Source organism: Cavia porcellus, unplaced genomic scaffold, assembly GCF_034190915.1.
Source record: "Cavia porcellus strain 051 isolate PalLab524CR breed Dunkin Hartley unplaced genomic scaffold, mCavPor4.1 scaffold_11, whole genome shotgun sequence".
NCBI classification, from domain to species: Eukaryota; Metazoa; Chordata; class Mammalia; order Rodentia; family Caviidae; genus Cavia; species Cavia porcellus.
In genome coordinates this window covers 28,142,777-28,160,003 of record NW_026947494.1, presented here as the reverse complement: position 1 = coordinate 28,160,003, position 17,227 = coordinate 28,142,777, and the positions used below count along the sequence as shown (strand labels likewise).

At 39.0% G+C, this 17,227-nt stretch overlaps 1 protein-coding gene across 1 annotated transcript in view; it reads left to right on the top strand.

Annotated features, from left to right (window-relative positions):
- Positions 1-17,227, top strand: part of Adamts12 (ADAM metallopeptidase with thrombospondin type 1 motif 12) — a 286,768-nt gene that overhangs the window by 153,888 nt on the left and 115,653 nt on the right. Inside the window, exons 4-5 of the mRNA XM_003470179.4 lie at positions 4,469-4,668; positions 5,368-5,451. Of these exons, the coding sequence (XP_003470227.1) occupies positions 4,469-4,668; positions 5,368-5,451 (284 nt within the window). The remainder of the gene's footprint in view (positions 1-4,468; positions 4,669-5,367; positions 5,452-17,227) is intronic.

The window sequence follows — 17,227 nt, the reverse complement described above, 5'->3', positions numbered from 1 at the left end:
AGGAAGAGAGAGAGATTCTGGTATTTCTTCTTTCTTTAAGGACATTAATCTTAGTATAGGGTTCTCATTCTCATGTAAGCCTAATTACTCCCCAAAGACCTCACCTCCAAGTACTATTGCATCAAGGATTAGAGCATTCATGTGTGAATTTAAGTGAGACACAAGCATTCATCCTATAGCCACTCTCTATATCCATATTGAGGAATAAAAGTTTGAAGTAGAGGAGAGTAAAAGAGAAATGAGAAAAGAAATAACAGTCTAAAGGAAACAGAACTTGCCTCTTCTACGCTAATTTATCACCTGTGCCAGCCTCCTGCCAGTCCCTAAACCTAGATATCTTGCTACTTGAGAGGACAGGAAAGTCTTAGGTGTGGGCCAGAAGATGCAGCCTGGCATTCAAGACCCTGCTTTAGGAAAGGGCTGCATACTGGATGATCTCCACCAACTGGAGCCAACTGCAGTTCCTTTGAGGGAACCAGAACCTAGGAGAGGGATGTCCAGTCTGTGGGGGTCAAGTGAGAGGAGTAGGCTAAGGTGCTAGCTGTTGCTCCAGTATCTGAGCTCAGTGGAGAACTAGACTGAGCGAAGATCACATCTAATCCATGCTGATAGAATTTCTGTCAATCCAGTCTTCCAATGCCCCTTTCAGAAACAACGGTCCACCTGGTTGGCTGCACAAATTGCACAGAGAGATTTCAGAGTAGATAGTTGTTTAAAAACATCTCCATGAGCTTCAGAAAAAGAATGAGCAGGCTGATAATGGAATAAGAATGGGCAGAGAAAGTTAAGAAACAATTGATTAAATCTTTGGATACTTCCTAGGAAGTTCATACTTCTCCATGAAAAATGAAAAGGAAAATAGAAAATATTGTTTTACCATAGACAAGGTTAACTGACTCCACATTCATAAACATCCAGATGACTTCCCTCTAATGTTTACAAAAACCTTAATTATTTTTCAGATAGCTTACATCAAAGTACAGTTTTATTCTTTTTCAGCAAACATCATTACAGAATTCAGACTTATTTAGACTGATAAAATCCTTCTTTCCTTCCTCCTTCCTTCCCTCCCTCACTGTCTCCCCCCATTCCTTCCTTTTTTCCTTTCTTATCAATATTACTTAATATGTTTTAACTTCATATAGACAGTGGAATGTAGGATCCAGAAAAATCACAAAGCCAATCAGTGTGAATGAGTTCACAAGGTAAAGAGCACTGGAGATGAGGGAGGATATATTTTAGTTGTCACAATGGAGCATACTGATATAGTGGCTTGTTCTAGATGCTGAATGAGTGAGAATTATAGAGGGGCTAAGCTCAGAACAGGAGAGAACTTTCCAGCAGTAAAAGATGCCTACTGGTGAGCATCTGTAACAGAAAACGGCCCCTCCAGCTGGTAAACTTCAGTTTGTTAGTTGGTCAGGTAATAGTTCCTGTTCCAGTTCCAGTTGCTTCTGTCTCCTAGAAATGGCTGGTCACTGTGATGCATAGCTGGTCCCTATGATGCCAATTGTAAAATCCAATCCACAACTGACAAAACATTCTGCTTCTATACTTCCTGCTTGTTTATCCAATATAAGCACTAAGACCACCAGATACCAGGGCCCGATATGCTGGGAATGATTCTGATCAGTACTTGTCTATATAAATAAATCTGCCCCCAAATTCTGAGTGTTGTTTTGGTGTTTGTTTTTGTCATTGGTTCTCGTTTGTTGGCCAGAAAAACTGACCATGCTGATCTCTTTGGTCACCAGTCATGGCTCTTGTGGACAAAACAAGGATCCCTTCACATTCTGACAAAAAAGGAAATTCTTATTATTTCCTGAGTCTCCTTAGAGGTGTGGAAGAGAATTCTTGGCTCCCCCACTTGGGAAGCTTATATAGGACCTCAAAAAGAGGAAGACATAATCCATCTGTCTGTCTTTCTGCCTGCCTGATTTTAGTAAGACCCCTGAGGAGCATCCCAGTTAGTCAGTCAGTTCTGTTTGTTTCAGCAAGAAGAGCTTGATCCACTCTTATTAGTTAAGGCTACCCTCAGAGGAAGGGGGATGGATTGTCTAACCTCTGAGTGCCTGCTGAATGATTGTGTGAGTGAGTAGAATGGACTGTGCAAGCAATAGGCTGCTCCATCTGTGCACCAAGACTGGGAAGGACTGGTCATGATGGCTGACTACGTCCTCACATTTGGTTCCATGGCAATCAACAAATGGCAAAACAGAGGCTTTACAGCCTCCTTAGCTAAGTCACATCTAAGTCCCTGTGAGTGGTGCAGCCAGGCAAGCATCTGAAAGGTTTCTCAGATCACCCTTTGTCTGTTGCACCATCATTCAAATGTGAAGAACACATACAAAGGAAGTAATTAGCCAAAACCGATAGTCCCTGACTGCAGAAAAAAGGACTTTTACAGAGGTCCAGAAATCCAGCCTTAGATATACTGAAAAATTTACCTGGACCAGACACCTCACTCTAAAGAGATGACACGCTCAGTGCCTTGCTCTGGTCAGTCTGCGTGCTGACCAGTCCATGCATGGCTGAAACCTGAGAACCCAGTTTATAGGACTGTTCGACACCTATTCCCTTTATTTTTGTGCCTTTTCAGGCTGTTTACCCAGCCCTTGCTCTGTGGATGGCTGCCTCAAGAGAATAGATCAAACATTTGATCAGGATTTCATGAGTGTAATCCAAGGCACAGTGGACACTCTTCTAGATCAAATTATCTCCCATATTATCTTGCTGGAATGATGTTATAGAACAGACAGCCCTAAATTATACCTCTTCCTAAAGACAACTTACAAAAGAAAACCTCTGCAATAAGGCAATGTTGGGGACCACTGACAATCCTAATGTTACTGCTTTTAGTTGGGCCTTGCCTCAGAAGTTAACACATAATATGCTCAGCAAAGATTTGCTGGGGAAACTAAAAGACAGGAGAAATATAACATAAAATGTTCTTCTCAGCCAGTATACTTCAGTTCATCAGTTGGCCAGGTAATACTTCCTGTTCCAGTTCTAGTTGCGCCTGTCTCTTAGAAATAGCTGGTCACTGTGATACATCGCTTGTCAATATGATGCACATTGTATATGCCAGTCCCCAGCTGACAAACCATTCTGCCTGCTTATTGCTGTCTTATCTCATGTAAGCCCTAGACTGCCAGCAATCGGCTTGATACTCTGGGAATGATCCTGATCTGTGTCTGTATACATATATAAATCTGCCTCCAAATCCTGGATGTCATTTCAGTGTTTGTTTGCCACTGCATATCCATTACTGCATTGAAGGTGTTCTGGTCAAGGCTTGTTGGAGAAAATAGAAATTAGGAAAGGAATGTAAACTTTACCATTTGGCCTTGTGTTCTGCCCCTACCAGCGCTACAGGATGCAAATGAGGAAGACACAGAAGATGTATGTGGTTGTATTCTTAAGAGAATCTTCCAAAAACTAGTCACTGCCTTTCCACATCTGTCCAGTTGTCTCTCCTCTTCCACTCCCCTAATCAGTTAGTTCATCTCTCTCCAACTCCCTAAAGTATTCTGAGCTCACTGCAACTTTTCAGACGTGACCACCACTTGGAGGAAACATTTACTTCCAAATGGGTGAAGGACTCCATTTTCGTTTTCAGTAGATCACTTTGCCACTCTCAAGTTAGGACATGCTCCATAAATATGGTATTGTGGGATTTTAAGAATTAAACTATGTAGCTTCTTTCTTTTTTTTCCCCATGGTGATTCTATAGCTGCTTCTGCATTTTTGTCTCCCAAACTGTGAACCTTCACAATGACACCCGTTACTTGCCTTGATCATTTACTCTCCTTTGAATCATTTGAAGGTTTTTTTTTTTTGCTTTCTTAAAGCAGGATGCTCTGTACCAATTGAAGTTTTCTAGCGTACATATTCTCTAGTTTCATACATGGCTTCCTCCATGGGAACTGTGAGAGACAGGGTGACACATATGAAAAATGTATTAATCTGGTGCAGAGAAATTCCCAGGCTTCTGAGTAGGATATGTGACCCAATGGGCTGTGTGACTTTAAGGAAGTTATTTAACAAGATGCTCTGTGGATAAGTTTCTATGTTTGCAAATATGTATTTCAAACACTCATGAGGACCAATGGTTTGGCATTTAGAAGCCTGGCTTACTGCTTTGTCCATAGTAGGCACTGAGTAACTTAAAGAAGAAAGTGAAAGTTCCTATCCCTGTTTAAAATATCTTTTTAAAAGTAGAAGATATATTTAACAAAATAGGTCATGATAGTTTTAAGCAATACTTTTTGAACTTTTGATTCAAATTTATATTGTTTTGTTCACATTCATTTAAACTGCTCTTTTCTATTTGAGTTATGTATATGACAGTGCACACACATTATTAAGCATAAATTATACTTGTAGCCTTGCATTGTCACAAACTTAAATGTATAATGTATAACATAGGTATCCATAATTAGCCCTCTATCTTCTGCTTCATGTCCAGACAGTCTTGACACCTCCAAGCAGCAGGAGCTTCGGCGAGAGAAGTGGGAGAGGAACAACAATGTGCCACGCAGAAGCCTTTCTCGACGTTCCATCAGCAAGGAGAGATGGGTGGAGACACTGGTGGTGGCTGACACAAAGATGATTGAGTATCATGGGAGTGAGAACGTGGAGTCTTACATCCTCACCATCATGAACATGGTGTGTCAGGCTTTGACAGAGGGAGGGATGACTGGTCACAGTTGCTAGACATGTCCTTCTTCCTATAGATGCGAGTCTCTTGACCCTATGTGATGAGGATGGAAACTGAGGACGAGTTAGTCTTTCCTTTAAAAATGTACACATGGGAAAAATTGTGATTTATCCTTTGCATAATTCTACTTGGTATTTACCAAGTGATTCAGTCCTTTGAGAATGACTTTGTTTCAGTGATTGTTTATTTTGATATATAAATGATAATCAGAGACAAAAAGAACTTCAATGTGATTTCCTCAGAATAGAGTGAGAATTGGAATGAAGTTATATTGCAATCCTTATTTTTAAGCTTCTTTATTGATGTGTTCTGTCTTTCCAGAGGGCATCTGTCCTTTGAGATGAGGAAAAGTATTCACTTTGCTGCCTGAAAATAAAAGAGGGTGAAACCTTGAATCAGGGAAAAGGTCAAAGAAAAGAAAAGCATAAATACCTCAAACATACAGCCAATCAATCAGCTTGAAAGTTTATCTTTAAATAAATATCATAAATGAAGTTAAGCTATGGGCATACCTTATTCTTCTTCGAACTATGCCAAGAATTCATGACCTGTGTATTTAATGCATTATAGTTCTGTTTTTCCCCCTTTGACGTGGATAAATATTATTTATTCATGGAGGGTTAATAGTTTTCGATTTCTGACCCCAGGTTACTGGGTTGTTTCATAACCCAAGCATTGGAAATGCAATTCACATTGTTGTGGTTCGGCTCATTCTCCTTGAAGAAGAAGAGGTAAGGAAGAGTTTCCTCTCTACTCTTTTGCCCTATATCCTCACATTTCTTACCTCTTTTTTTCCTAAGAGAATTCTTGACAAATAAGAAGTTTCCAGGTAAATGGTTGGAGATCCAAAGAGAAGAAAAGCATTATTTATGTGTTATTTTTTTGAGAGTTCAACAGTGTTGAATGTAAAAGGGAGAATGTTTCCAAAATCTCCATAGTTGGAACCACATGTCACTACACCTAATAACATGCAAATAAGGCAACAGTCACTAAGAATAATCCAAAGTGGAAGTAGACTCTAACTCATATTACGGACAAGTGGTTTCAGTAAAAAGAAACATAGAAATGTGAGCCTTCCTTACTTTAATCCACCTGTGGCATATTAGCATATGTCTCCAAGGCTTGGGTCCTCGTCTGCACTTTCGCCTTTAGAGACTTCCTCTATGTCAGAAAAGTACAAATTCACATGCTGAGACTTGTGGGTAAACCTGAAATCTGGCTCTCTTCCTTGAATTCCTGCCTCATATCCAGCTGCTTACTTGATACCTGAATGTGTCACAGTCTGCATGATCTGGAAACTTAAATGAGTCCAGAATGGAATTCTTGACTATTTCCTGCCAAATCATCACAATTCTTCCTTTCATTCCCTAAACCATTATCTTATTCATCTCAATAAACTGTGCTATGTATCAGCAGTAGAATAATCCAGGAGTCATTTTTCATATCTTCCCAGTTCAACAACAAAGATCGAGCCTCCAGAGTATCTCTCAAATCCACCCACTATTCATTGTCTCTATAGTCATCACATTGGTTGAGGCCTTTTCATGTGTTGTCTGAGCTACTGAAGTGAACTAATGGGTTTCCACATTTTCGGCCTGACTTCCATAATCCATTCTCCATGAATGTCCATTTTAACTGCAGCCATAATTAATCACTTAAAATACAAATTGAGATGCTCAACTGCAGCAAACAAAAAATCAAACAAACAATGTTTAGAGACTTTTTGTTGCTTTGGAATAAATTTAAAATTTCTTACTACAGATACTTTCATAATTTTGCATTCATCATTTATATAGTCTTTGCTTACGTTACTCTCTCCCTTATTTCCTCCCTTCATACTCTCTGGACGTTACACAGATTTTAGAACAGAAGGTACCTCTGTGCATTAATTATCCCCAGTACTTGAAATATCCCTCTGTATGGCTGGTACCTTTTCATCCCTCAGTCCTCAGTTTAAACATGCTGTGTCTACAGAAATCAAAGTGAACAAACTCAAAACTGACACCACCCTCTACTCTCTATTACAGGACGCTCTTGAAATCCATTATTATTATGTATATTTGTTTGCTCTTTTCCTGCTTATTTCAGTCAATGGTAAAGTGTGAATTCTATGCGTGCAGAAAATATATTTCTTTATTCTGTTATATCCCCCATGTGAATGAATGACATGACATGCAATGAGTGAAGGAACCAGGTAACCTGATGAAGTACCCTTGCAATCTGTAGAGTTTAATTGCCAGATGACATATGCTGAGATATGTGAATAAGAGCAGCATCTAGATCTCTGTTAGGTAGACGTGGTAAAAATGCCAGGTGTTCGATTTGTGTCAAGATGTCCCCCCAAAGCCTCATACAGTCAAAGGGCTTTTTTCCAGAGGTAGCTGAATCTAAAGGGTGTGACTGATTCACAGTGCAGTGCTGGGATTAAGGGTGCTGAGATTAAGGGTGGGTGATTTCTGGGTCAGTACACTGATTGGGTAGTCACCAGCCTAATCCCAGTAGTCTGCATACAATGTAAGAGACAGACAGAGACTTGTCCCTCTTTCTCTTTCTTGTTCATTGCTTTTGCTGTTCTCCACTACTGTGAACTGTTCCCTTCACTGCCACGTACTATCTTGCCTTTGAGACAGCGATTATAGACTAAAACCCCTACAAACTGTGAGTTAAACAAACCTTTGACTTTGGGTGTCAAATACTTTATCTCAGCAACAAGTAAGTAACTAAGGCAGTAAGGCAGGACTTACAGTTTTCTTATAAGAAGAAATCTGAGAGACTAATTTAAGAATAATCTCTAGAGCCTGAATTCATTTTCCTTCTTTCCCACCCACCCCTTTTCTTTTTCTCTTTTGTTCCAAAACACAAGACATATGTTTTGGATATCTTGGAATACCAGTGGATATTTTAGTTTTGTTCCTGTGATTCTTCTGTTAGGAAAAATTTTCCAAAATGTGGAAACCAGCCAAATAAAAACTAGGTATCTTTTAACTATCTAACCAACTACCTGATTCTATGTTAATATAACTGATTATTACTTGTTATTTACTTCTAGATGTAGTAAAGTTAGATGCTGTCTAGTAGAAAACTGAAAGCCTGCACAGATGATTTTGTCTAGTAGCGACAAAAATGATTTATGTCCAGCAAAGAAAATAACCCCATGCCTATGATTTTATTAGCTAGCAGAATATGAACTAATTTAACAATTTTATTCCAGCATATTTTACCACTGCTTGTGTGTATTAGTAAGCATTCCATTTGCTGAATACAATGCCTGACACACAATTTAAAAGAAAAAAAGATCTAATTTAGTTTTCAGTATGGGGAAATTCTGTCCATAAGTGTCTCCAATGCAGGAACGTGATGATGGAAGGGTGTGGTAGGGGAGAGATGCTTAGTGGGGAACAGAGCAGGGTAATGGTCTCTGAGAGAAACAGGATGGAGACCATAGTGTACCCAAGGTCACACTGCTAATCTACTAGACATTCCTTAATACAGTGAGATTGACAAGTTTAAGGTTAATGGTAATATTATTGCAGCATTAATTTCTTTATCTGCCTTTGTACAGCTTTTACCAACTTGCCTGTCTTCTAACCCATAAATTAAATAAGTCTTTACATGTGATCACTGTATACTTGTGTAAAAATTATATTTTTAACTCTTTGAAAATTATACTTTGATAATTTTGAATATAAATTTTCAATCTTTCCTAATAGGTGGGTATATGCGCATGCTTAGAAAGTTTTAGACCAAAGTTTATATTTTTAGACCAAAAACATAAGCTCTTCTGTATTTGAGACGGGAAAACCACCACCCTCTGAAGTCCTCACAGGACTCTAAAACACACCTTCCAAGGATGCAGCTGCTTAGAATTTCATATGTCTTCATTTTCTAGAAACAGTGGCAACAGGGTACATTAATTCTGGCTTACTGTCAGTGAAATTGTTCAGGAAAATGCCACCACCTCCCTGAATCAATCATAACTATCTTGTTTTCCTTCTTCACCTGATTTTACAAGCTCAAATAGACACAAATGGTTTTCTGTAGACAGCTTGGCTTTCTACGTCTCCTTTGCTGAACATTATTTCCATTGGAGCTTTCATAGACTCTCCAACTGGCAGAAGATTCGCAAGTTGACAGCAGAATTGAAATTCAGAATCATTTTCCTGATTTACAGAAATCAGTTTAAGCTGTCTTCACAGTTTTGACTAATGAACATCCTAAGCAACTGCAAAAAGCAGTGATTCCTGCCCTTAATTAATATCAGTGTGGAGATATGACACAGGCAGGAAGTACAGAGTGATGTTTTAGACTGTGACTATTTTGAGCTGAGTACTGAGTTCTCATTTTAACTCTGCCGTGATCCAGTGGGCAACTGTGAGAAAGTTATCTCATTGCTCCATTCTTTGTCAGCAATATGTCAAATGCTATGCCAGCCACTAGGATTACAAATATGAATGTAAATCCATTTTATGGATCCTGGAAACTTCTAATCTAATTTTTTAAAAAAAAATTTTTTTTTAAAAATTGAACTTGCTAAGGAAGGGGTTTTGGGGGTCTAACATAGGATTCAGAAGATGAGAAGGAATTAGCTGGAACAGAAGGACATTCCAAGTAAGGGAACTCACAGAAGCACTGGCTTTAGTGTGTAACCTAGCACTTTGCAAGTAAATCAGTGCAAATAAATCACTGACAATGAAGCACACACTGAGAGGATGAAGTGTTTTGTTGAAGTATAAAAACAGTATGATTATGCCAGAACCAGGAGAGATAATAGTCAGTCTCAGTTCTCTATCACACACCTGGTCTAATTACATTGTTGTCTGTCTCTGAATGTGACATCAGTGTTCTAAATGTAGAAGCCAGAATCTGGAAGACATCCATGATACCTCTTCTCTCCCTGTCATATGTCGTCTATTTTCATCAGTTGCTGCCAATTGTATCTGAACATCTCCATTTCCACCATTTTAACTCGAGGTAGTTATTTCATCCCTGGACTATAGTTATATCTACCTTTCTGAAACTATGTCTCCAACTTCCATTCCGGACTTAAATCAGGGAAGTGTTTTTTCTGGTTTCCTTCTCACTTGTTGAATGACTCCTACCTTACTGTGAGGTAGTACCTGTCCTCTGTTCATCATGATTTCTCCTGATCTTGTTTCCTAGACTGTTTTTCTTTGTCTTCAGTTAGTTATCAACTTAGTGTTACTAACTCAGATTTCACACCAAGTACTCCTTCATTGGGAAGTCTTCCCTGACCTTCAGTCTCCATAAAATCCTATTATACACTGGTGGTGCTATTTTCTCCTTCACAGCACGTATTACAGTTGTAATTTTACATCCATTTGATGCAGTTTCTCCCATTAGTGTGTAAGACTTAATGGTAGAACAAAGTCTGGTTTTGACCACTATTTAGCCTTATGAGTACATAATAAATCCTCAATCATACTTTTTCAATAACTGAAAATTTTTCATTTTCATTGTGTAACCCTAACCCTATCTTTCTAATTTTCTGCAGGACTTGGACACAGCCTTACTTCCAGCCCTCTTCTTTTTTAAAGCAATTCATTCAGTAGTCTCTCTGCCAGGAGTTAGGGATGAGATTAGAGTCTTACCTAAAACTTTGATGAAACAGCTTGTCATTGTACAAATTTAAATCGATATGCAAGATTCACAACTGATTCCACTATTTCCTAGCTTCCTACCTATTGGGAAATTACTTAATTCATCTGCCTTCATTTTCTCATTTCATAAAATGGGGCTAATAGTTTCTATCCCATATGATTGCTGTGAGAATCAAATGGTACATGATACCACAAACTTCAAGTACTAATATCTAGCATAGTATGTGACTTGAGGAAACTACTCAACACTTGTTACTTGTCAGTATAAGCTTTATTATTCTTATCATTATCATCATTTAGTTCCCACAACAACCCCATAGACTTCTTCAGATTTGTGCGGATTTTACTAATACTTCTAAGTCCTTGAAAAAAACCAAAAAGCCTAAAGGACAAAATTAGAACCATTAGAAGCTGTAAACTTCTTTTAGGAATAGGATGGAGACAAAGATGAATCCAGTTGGATGAAGCCAAGTAGATCCCAGGTGACCGTGCCATCTAGAGGTGGGGCCTGTGTCTGGTTGGCTTGCAGGAGCAGCAGTAGAGCTGAGGACAGGAAAGAAATGATTACCTTCATGGAAAAATTTCTTTAATACCAAATTATTTAGCATTGTGTTTACTTTGGAGAGAAAGTCTGTTGATTTTAGAAATTCAGGTTGGTGGTTTCTACCTCTATCCTTCCATCTCTTGTGTAGGTTTGTAATAACCTATATAATTATTGCTTTTCAAGATAAATGTGAAAAATATTAACACAGAAATGCTAGATCCACTCCTTTTTATTTAGGTCAAACATATTTTCCTCTGGTAGTCAGTTGAACTATTCTATAGGCACATAAGAAGTTTCCAGATTTTATTTTTTTATTGCTTGTCTTATTTATGTTCATTATCTTTCTTTCAGTAGCATATGCTTGGTTTGCAGGGCATGGTCAGATTGTTAATGAATCAAAAGCTGGTACCAGGAATGTCCAGAGAAACAAATATAAGACATTTTTCATTATAGAGAGAGTTTGCAAAAACAGAGAACATTTAAAGCAACAGCTGTTTTCTTGTAAGATCATTTCCTACCTCTCAGTGGTGACTTCTATGAGCTGTGATCAATTTTCTCCACCTCAGCTCTTGGTCCTGTAAAGCTACATATTTAAATTTGTAGGAAAAGGAAAGTGGGAAGTGAATTGGACTAGCTTGAGAAGATGAGGTGAGAAAAAATAATAAGTAAAAGCAATTTTTTGTTTTTGCAAAAAGAAATAAAGAAAGATAGTCAGGATTGGATTTTCTTCTTACAGGCTCAAATAATGACCAGATGACTTGATGAAAATGTTCAGTAAAGTTCTCCCACATTTATTGTTAGCATAACTTCTTTGAAGACCTTTTGTATCTACATGTGCTTAGGCAGGGCCGCACTGTCATAATGCACAACTAATTACTCTTCACAGTATTTCTGTGATCAAGTGCATTCAAGAAACTAAATGTTCCCGTGTTTCATGGACTTAACCTCTTGTGAGATTTAAAAGGCTTAAGAGGCTGGAAGAAAATTTTGCTCAATAAAAACCTCCTAGAAGAGCTGTGACATTTAATAGAAAAGCAGGTTATCCTGAAGATTTTCACTGTACATGTGTTAAATGCCACAGAGTGCAAATGAAAGTTCTACAGAGTACCAAGAAACCCAACTGAAAATTATCAGCATCAGAGTTAATTATATATGTGCTTTGTCCAAAAAGGGAACCAACCAAGATTTTGAAGGTAGATTTCATTCAGTAATACATTATTCTTTCTCATCAGTGGCTGTCTTTTAGGTTATTCCAGACTTACTCTTGTAGGACGGTTGGAATGAAAGGAAAGTGCCATTACTGAGATCACTTTTCTTCTCAGCTCCTTTCCCAGTAGCCCCTTCTGTTAGACAATTTCGATGACCATTCAAAGACCCATATATCTAGACCATCCATCTTTGGAATGGTTCTCACTTTTACTTTATCACCTATTTTCTATGATCCTCCTCATTCCTTTTAAAGAATCTGATATTTTACTCTTTTCAGGCTAAAATGTTACTCTGCAACCCTTTCATGAGTGTTATCTTAGCAGAAGACATGAGACTCTTGGATCATAGATAAAGATCTTTATTGCTTATCACTCAGCATGAGACATAAAATTTGTGTTTTCATCTGTCCTTCTATCCCTTACATCTCACGGGGATGAAATGGGCGGCCCAGGTGGGTGTGGTACACACAGTGCCTTTTACTACAACTGTGGAGCCCAAAGATAAGGAAAATGCCATTCTTTAGAGTGAACTGTGAGCAAATCTGTCCAACTTTTGCTCCAGAGAGAACCATTACTTCATTGTTCTGCACCACAGAGAATCTGCTTTTTCTCTGGAGGAAGGTTATCTTCTACAGCTGTTTGCTGTACATCATAACCGAAAGGAATGAAATCTATCACTGCTCTTGTTTGGTTGATGTGCAGAAATAGGAACGACTGACAGCGAATTGTATTCCAATAGTTCCTATTAGAATTATTATTAGTGACTTTCTGCTTCATTCTTAAACTTTTGATCTTTTCCCTTTCCTCTCCTCTAATAAACAGGAGATAAAAAACTTTTTCCTTGACTTAATACAGATCATCTCACCAGCCAAATACTCATTTTTTCCTTTGGGGTCAAGCCATTCTCCATTCCCCTTTTCCCCCTGTATCAAGATGTTCCCCATTCTTTGGGTGACATGCAAGCTCAGTTATGTCACTATATTTACTGTATACCAAGATAAGTGCAAAATCTGAGATAAGGAGGAGTCCAAGTCCTATCCCTGCAGTGATGAATAGACACATAGGCACAAAGCTTGATAAGTAGTCCAGTAAGTGCCATGAACCACTTATGTACAAAATGTATTGGCAGATCACTTCATCCAGGTCAAGGGGAAGGCAGGGAAGTATTCCTAGTAATGACCTGTCTGAGTATTAAAGTATGAACAGAGATTGAATAGGTTCAAAGGGGTAAGAGAACACTTTGAGAAGGGGGACTATTTTAAAGAAACTACAGACAGCACGGTATATAAAACTATGTGCACTGAAGGAGTGCTAGCACTATCCATTTAATGTTCCTGGAACATAACCAAGATGTTGACAAAGAAGCTAGATCTCAAAGGCTCTTAAATTATGGATCATGACAAGGGGAGACTTCTGTTTGACTGAAATAAACATGGCAGCAGTGAATAAGACTGATATCTACTGACTCGCCTTTGCCATGTTATTTTCCAGTTGTTTGCTTTCTGCTTTTCCCCATTGTTTAATTGCTTGTCCTACCTTGTGGTTTCTTTCTGCTGTTGGTCTGGGGATTGTGTCATTTTTATCTCTATGTAGTATGTCTCTCAGTACTCTTCCTAGGGTTGGTTTGGTGGATGTGAACTTCTTCAGTTGTTCTTTGTCATAGCAGTATCTTGCTTCTCCATTAATTCTGAATGAAAGTTTTTCTGGGTACATCAGTCTGGGTTGAAAGTTGTTTTCTTTCAGGACTTGAAATACTGCACTCCAAGCTCGTCTTGACTTAAGGGTTTGTGCTGAAAAGTCTGCTGTGATTTTAATGGGCTTTCCTTAATAGGTAAGTTGTGTCTTTAACAGCTTTTAGTATTCTGCTTTTATGCTGTATGTGTGAGATCTTAATTATTATATGTCTGGGTATAGATTTATGTTGGTTGTGACTGTTTGGAATTCTGTATGCTTTACTTATCTGCATATCAGATTTTTTCCCCCATGTTTGGGAAATTTTCTGCTATTACTTCTGTGAATATTTTAGTTATGCCATTTGCATAACTCCTGTATCTTTACTGATGCCTATTAATCTTATATTGTTGCTCTTGGCACCATCTTGAAGCTGCTGGATTGTCATTTCATGGTGCTTTGTTATTTTTAAAAGTTTTATCCTTTCATAATCGCTAATTGGGATCCTGTCCTCAAGGTCCAAAATCCTATCCTCAGCTTCATTTAAATGGTTTTTCCAGCTTTGAATAGAATTTTTTGTTTCTTGGATGTCTCTTTTGAGTATATTTCATGAATTCTTCTTGTTTTCTATATTGTTCATTCAACGTTTCAATCAGTTTCCCATGCTCCTGTACTTTTTTCTCTATTTCTTCTTTAGCTGTGCTCAGCAACTCCTTTACTAAGGTTGTTATTTCTATCTTTACATGGGAGAGTACTTCTAATAGCCTCATGGATTTTTTTTATTTCACTTGCTATCTTTTCAGAGATTTCCAATGTGTTATTTTTGAAGTCATCTATTTCAATGTCTCCTGTACTTGCTCCATGTAGACTAGATGTTTGAGATTTTCCCCTTTTGAGTCAACATTTGGTCCTTCAGTTCCACTAGTGTAAGCTGTTGATATTGTGTATCTTGCAGTCCTAATGTAAGGTTGATGTTTGTCCAATTGCTGGGTCCCTCAATGAAGAGGTAGGCCAGTCACCTGACTTCCCACTACAGGGCCCATTGGGTGAGTTGTATATTCTTCCTGGGCTGACAAGCCTGTAGTATTGATGTAGGTCAACTTTTAGTTCCTGTTTATCTTCAGGTTATTCCTGGTCACCAAATCTCCCTATCTATAGTGTTTGTGTTGGCTGAGACCCTACTGTGTCCATATTGTGTGCCTGTGTGTTTCATAAGCCCTTTTGATTTTCTCCAAGTTGTGAGAGTCCTTATTGGAACACTCCTCACCCTGCCTGATGTTTTCTGTGTGTAGAAAGGGGTCACCCACATTCTTGCCAGGCTCACCAACGTCTTACAGTTAGTTGGCCCTATTTACCCACTGTACACCTCTATTTTAGGGAGATACCACACTGACTGGAGCCTGCTGAGAGTATCTGTATGGGTGAGGCAGTTACTGAATATCCCTTCAAGCTAGCCCAGTTAATCTGCTGTAGTCCAAGGTTTTGGGAGAAAGGGTGGGAGCTGAAGAACAACAGCAGTGTTGGATCCAGGAGGTAGCGAGTGTCCCTGAGAGGCCAGCAGATGTCCTGGGGCCAGGTGTCTGCTGGGTGTGGTCCTAGGGCAGCGTGGTGTTCCTCAGTGCTGACTGGAGTCACGCAGGAAGTAGGTGGCTGGGCAAGCCAAGGTCTGAGGGCAGCATGTGTTTCCCAGGGCTGGCAGGAGTCGAGCAGAAAGCTTGTGGTGACACAGGCCAAGGTCCCAGGGCAGCATGGCATTCCTCAGTGCTGGCTGGAATGGCGCCTATTTCTGGATTTGGAGTGATGTTTCAAAGCTTCCTGGGTGCACTGGGAATCACCTGGCCCACTTTTGGCTCCCAGGACAGACTGCTGGCAACTGCTTGCCACTTGGAGCTCGCTGGGTATGGGCCGGTTGGGCCTGCCAGGACTCTGTGTCTCCTCTGGTGATTTCAGACACAGGGCATCATCTTGCTGCCCAGGAGCAAAGTTCTAAGGCTTCCAGTGCACTGGAATTCAACCCACACACCGTCAAGGCCCAGGACTGGGTTCCTGGCCCTGCTTGCTGCTAGAGTCCACTGGGTGTGGCCCGGCTTGCAAGGTTTTTCCATGATTAAACCAAGGCAAACTCTTGTTTTCCAATTTATGTCTTTTTATTAAAATGTACGTTTGGTTATTGTTTCAGTCTGAACTCTTTTCATTTTGAGCTGGTCCTGCTTTCAGTATGTAGCTGCTCCCCAAAACCAAAGAAAAGGAGAATTCGAACCAAACTATTTATCCTTCAATTTTGTTGAGCAATCTGTGGGAAAGTTATAAGACTGATAAATTGGGACTGAGCTGACTGAGGGCAAAGGGAAGAAACGAGTCAGATAGTTTACTTTATTAGAATCTCATTGGGAAGATGTGACAAAAATGAATCACCCAGGAGACTACTCCTAGACTAAAATAGATATCAAGGCTCATGTAAAAGCCATGAGAGATGATGCACTAATCCCACAACAAAATTGTCATACACTTCTTGGTTCCTGGAATGAGAACTTGCCGTTTTGGCCTTACTTCCTAGCAACTTGCACACAATGAGATAAATACCAAGATGAAAAGGTTTTGGAGACAGGTGCAGTAGCGTGGCGACATTAAATTGAGAGAAGCGCTTCAGAGGCAGTCTGGAATCTTAATGAGGCCTGGAGAGTTCTCTTTGAGTTTTCTGCCTTGCCTCTGCGAGGGGAATTGATAGCGGGTGGCTTTATGGTTGTTGCCAAGTGCCACTCGAGTTCAGATGACAGCTGTAGGAGAATATGGCTGAGAACTGATGAGATCTTTAGTTATCTAGCTGTCTTTAGAAGATTTTGCATTTGGTGTATCAATTGCTGTACTGTAATGTACAAGTAGGTACAAGTATTCAGAACCAAGCTAGGCATTCTTAGGAGTTTAAAGAAAGTGTGGTAGTGAGTTTTCAGACATATGTCTGTTTAAAAAATCAAATGAGATGAATTATGCAAAAATGGTTTATAAGCCATAGGGCACTAAGCACTATGGATATGTGGATATGTTATTCTACAGAACTCATGAGGACTCAGATACATAGAAAACTTGATAATCTGGAGTCTTTCTCTCACATTTAAGTATCATTCTTTCTTGGTAATGAACACAGCCTTTGCTCCTTCCCCCTAAGCTCTATCTGTATTTTAAACTTTTAATTTTAGGTTTTTTTATTACTGTATGTTTGCAGTACATACATTATATCTGACTGAGGGAATTAGTGTACATATATAACACACATGTTCATTTTCCCCTTCTCCCTTATCTTCTCCTTCCCCTAATCCTTTCTCAACTACAAAATCCTGGCTTCTTCTTTTCTACCATATCTCCTTTATTCTTTCTTTCTTTCATTTATTTGTTTAAACTTTAAGTTTCTTTTATAAGACTAATCATGTGCCATTTAACTTTCTGTGTTTGACTTATTTCATTTAAT